Here is a 4,244-nt window from a genome sequence, read left to right on the forward strand (position 1 = left end):
AGTGGGCATAGCCCAGGTTTTCTTTCTTCTTTTTTAGAGACAGAGTCTCACTTTGTTGCCTTTGGTAGAGTGCCATGGTGTCACAGCTTCCCGCAACCTCAAACTCTTGGGTCCAAGTGATCATCTTGCCTCAGTCTCCCAAGTAGCTGGGACTTACCCGCCACAGTGCCTGGCTAATTTTAGACACAGGATCTTGCACTGGCTCAGGCTGGTCTCAAACTTGTGAGCTCAGGTGATCCACCCACTTCAGCCTCCCAGAGTACTAGGATTATAGGTGTGAGCCACCAAGCCTGGCCAACTCAGGTTTTCTGATGTGGCACCCAGGATACTTTTCTTAGTTCTTACCACTAAGCGGTATAGAGCACTAGCAAGCAAGCAGCAGTTCCCTGTGTTTCAGAAGAGATGACCAGAAGTGGGATATCACATACGTGTGGTGATATGTGCCACCATATCTGGTTACTTTTTCTGTTTTTAGTAGAGAAAGAGTCTCACTCTTGCCCCATTTTCAATAAATGGAGACTATTCATGTGATATAATGAAAATAAATTTGCTTTTCTTAAACTGTTCTCACTGGAAATGTATTGTCACCTAATAAATTAACCAGGAATTTTGTAGTTGAGAAATTTATCTTAGCTTTTAAGGGTTACAGCAGGTTAGAGAAAGTTTTACTATTGAATGTTAAAGCTAAGTGAAGACTGAAGAAACTTCATGCTTCAGAAATACTTTGTTCTGTGTTTATATGAAATTACAGAAAGGAAAAACAATTGTCATAAGATATGCTCTTTCACCGTAATCTTAAAGAAAGAGTAAATGTGCTGATGTATTTTCCGTATGTAGAAAATGGCCCAGTACAACATATTTTTTTTTGAGACAGAGTTACAGTGTTGCTCAGAGAGTTGTTAGAGTGGTGTAGTGGCAGCCTACCTCACAGCAACCTCAAATTTCTGGGTTCAAACAATCCTCCTGCCTTAGCCTCCTGAGTAGCTGGAACTTACAGGCACCTGCCACAACACCCAGCTCATATTTCTATTTTTAGTAGAGATAGGGTTTTGCTCTTGCTCAGGCAGGTCTTGAACTTCCAAACTCAAGTAATCCACCTGCTTCAGTCTGCCAGAGTGCTAGGATTAATAGGCATGAGCCATGATGGCTGGCCTACACATTGTTTTTTTTTGAGACTGAGTCTCAAACTGTTGCACTGGGTAGAGTGCTATGGCATCACAGCTCACAACAATCTCAAACTCTTAGGCTCAAGTGATCCTCTTGCCTTAGGTTTTTTTTTTTTCTATTTTTATTAGACACGGGGTCTCATTTTTGCTCAGGCTTGTCTCTTGTGAGCTCAAGCTATCTACTCCCTTAGCCTCCCAGAGTGCTAGGATTACAGTCATGAGCCACCATGCCCAGCCTCCATTGTTGATGTAGTAAATACCATTGCATGTTGTTTATGCAGAGTACTTGATAAAATTTGCAAGTGTCCCTCTGTATCCCCTAGCCACAACACTAGATGGGATTCTTCTGATAAATTTATAATAGATCATATTTGTAATTGAAAGAAAAATCATTTTCGATAGTAGAAATACATCATAGTTTTAAAAACCTTTCTTAGAATACAGAAAAGACCATAATTCACTTACCTCCACTGACCCTACATGTGTAGCAACCATCTCTAAAAGACGCTGCAAGTTATTTCCCACTTTTCGTCTTTCTTCAGTTGTGGTCTGGACAACTAGTTGGTATCTGTAGAATAAAAACTCTTGTTTAAGTTGTCCAGAAAAGCTTAATATATCAGTTCTAGGTCACTTTCTATTTCCACATTCAATAAAACAAGCTGTGAGATATCAGTACCTGCAAAACTTGCTATATGTATAATTCATAGAGATCCAGCTATCAACTATTAAAGCAGAAATGAAAATATTTTCCAAGATCCTTTGCAAGCAACCAGACAAAACAGCATCAAACCCTCATGCTTTAACATATTATGCTTTAGAGCAAACAGTCTTAAAAAAGTCTCCGAAGGAACTATAAAGTAAAATGCTGTCAAGACAAAGCAAGACATTCGCAAATGGGAGAATAGAAATATTATCTTTAGGCATTAAAATTCAAACTATAATAAAGACAACACTGTAGGCCAAATAAACCTCAACTAAGGTTTCTGTCCTTAGATTACAAATAAATAAATAGGTATGACTTTCTCAAGGCTTATACTTACAAGATCAAAGTAAGAGCTTTTCAGTTATTCAAGGGTGACTTAAGACTGAAAAAAATTTGTATTTTATATAAATGTACCTAGAGCATATGGATTAACTATTCAGTACATTAATTTGTAGAGGTTGTGGAACATGCATGTGTGTGTATATATATATACACACACATATATATAGCATTTAAAGAAAGGATGCTGCTATTTGTAGTGACAGTTATTATAAAGTCTGGCTAAAATTATTCCTGGGTAAGTCTTCAGTGTTTTTTTTTTTGTTTTTTGTTTTTTTTGGAGACAGAGTCTCACTATGTCCCCCTGGGTAGAGTGCTGTGCTGTCACAGCTCACAGCAATCTCCAACTCCTGGGTTCAAGCGAGTCTCCTGCCTCAGCCTCCCAAGTAGCTGGGAGCACAGGAGCCCACCACAATGCCCGGCTATTTTTTGTTGCAGTTGACATTGTTGTTTAGCTGGCCCAAGTCAGGTCTGAACCCACCAGCTTGGTATATGTGGCTGGCGCCATAACCACTATGCTACAGGAGATAAGCCATAAGCTCTGTGATTTTTATTGCATGATTTTGCAATAAAATTATTAGGCATATGTTGTGTTATAGCAGGCTGACCTAATTTATAGTATAATTACATTTTACCATTTAACATACATAATTTCTAGGGAAATACATGCATAACTTAAGAATCCAAGAACTCAGTGGTGTTTATGCATGCTTAGAGTAATATTACCAAAATTCACTAACTGGCCAGGTGCAGTGGCGTATGCCTGTAATCCTAGCACTCTGGGAGGCAGAGGTGGGTGGACTGCCTGAGCTCATAGGTTCGAGACCTGCCTGAGCCAGAGCGAGACTTTGTCTCTAAAAACAGCTGGGTGTTGTGGTGCGTGCCTGTAGTCCAGCTACTTGGAAGGCTGAGGCAAGAGAACTGCATAAGCCCAGGAGTTTGAGGTTGCTGTGAGGTATAATATTATAGTAGAGGAATGTATCTGTTTTTTTTTTTTTTTAGAGGAATGTATGTGTTAATAGGGAAAGTCTTTCACGTTATAAGCAGTTGTGCTTAATTCTATTTACCACTTCCTCTACCCCAAATAGCTCTATAAAATAAACTAAAGCAACTGAAAATAGATCTAGTTTTACAGAAATGTTACATAAGCAATGTAAAGTCTTGGTGAGATGAACTCACTCGCGCTGAACAGCCTCTAGCTCATTCATGGCCTCACTGAGGCCCTTGTTCACGGTGCTCTCCAGCAGGTGCTTGTGCTTCTCCAGGGACTCAAGCTCATGGGCACATTTCTCATCCTCTTCTTCAGCTTCCTAGCCAGGTAAAGTCATGGTTATGGTTTTTCGATATTTACATTGTATGTACTCCAGGTAGTAGGTTAAAAATCATGTAAAACATTTTAATAAAATTCTCAGGATGTTTACTGTTTTACACATAAGAGATTTTCAGATTCTCCTGTGGGAATTGCACACAAATGTAACCTTTTAAAAGTTTTATTATAAATATTTATTAAAATATTTACACTGTAATTCTCACATAAATTTGATTCGATTTTGACTAAAGTACATCACTTAAACATTAATTTTTACTTCAACTTGTTAATATGTTGTTTAGGATACAGGATACTGCATCCTCATTTAAAAGTGAAATATGTTTGTAATTTCCCCTTTATAATAATATATATTTTTCCAATTTTAATATTAGATGTATCCAGGTTAAGTAGAATGATTTTGAAGTATTTCTTCTTTTTTTATTGTCTATAAGATTTGGCATGATCTGTTTTTTGAAATTATCTTTTATTTTTAATTATAAATATTAGTTGTCTATTTTTTGAGACTTCGGAAAAAAATAATAAGAAGTTAATTGATGACTCTATACTGAACCTCAGAGTCAAAAAATTCTATAATAGTCATACTCTTATTTGACAATGTGAATGTTACTTTCTTTGCATTACTATTATTATTGCTTAATACTTTGTTGCAGCAATCATCTGATTTCTTTTCTGAATGTATTTATCTTCATTCATTCTTTTTTTTTTT

At 37.1% G+C, this 4,244-nt stretch overlaps 2 protein-coding genes across 2 annotated transcripts in view; one reads left to right on the top strand and one right to left on the bottom strand.

The window, feature by feature from the left end:
- Window positions 1–4,244, top strand: part of BARD1 (BRCA1 associated RING domain 1) — a 129,354-nt gene that overhangs the window by 59,984 nt on the left and 65,126 nt on the right. The window lies entirely within an intron of this gene.
- LOC111723596 (kinetochore protein NDC80 homolog) overlaps window positions 1–4,244 on the bottom strand; it is a 16,670-nt gene that overhangs the window by 3,719 nt on the left and 8,707 nt on the right. Inside the window, exons 2-3 of the mRNA XM_023510398.1 lie at window positions 3,388–3,518; window positions 1,632–1,734 (exon numbers count right to left, since the gene is read on the bottom strand). Of these exons, the coding sequence (XP_023366166.1) occupies window positions 1,632–1,734; window positions 3,388–3,518 (234 nt within the window). The remainder of the gene's footprint in view (window positions 1–1,631; window positions 1,735–3,387; window positions 3,519–4,244) is intronic.

Source organism: Otolemur garnettii, unplaced genomic scaffold, assembly GCF_000181295.1.
Source record: "Otolemur garnettii isolate 467f Iridium unplaced genomic scaffold, OtoGar3 scaffold00013, whole genome shotgun sequence".
Classification (NCBI taxonomy): Eukaryota; Metazoa; Chordata; class Mammalia; order Primates; family Galagidae; genus Otolemur; species Otolemur garnettii.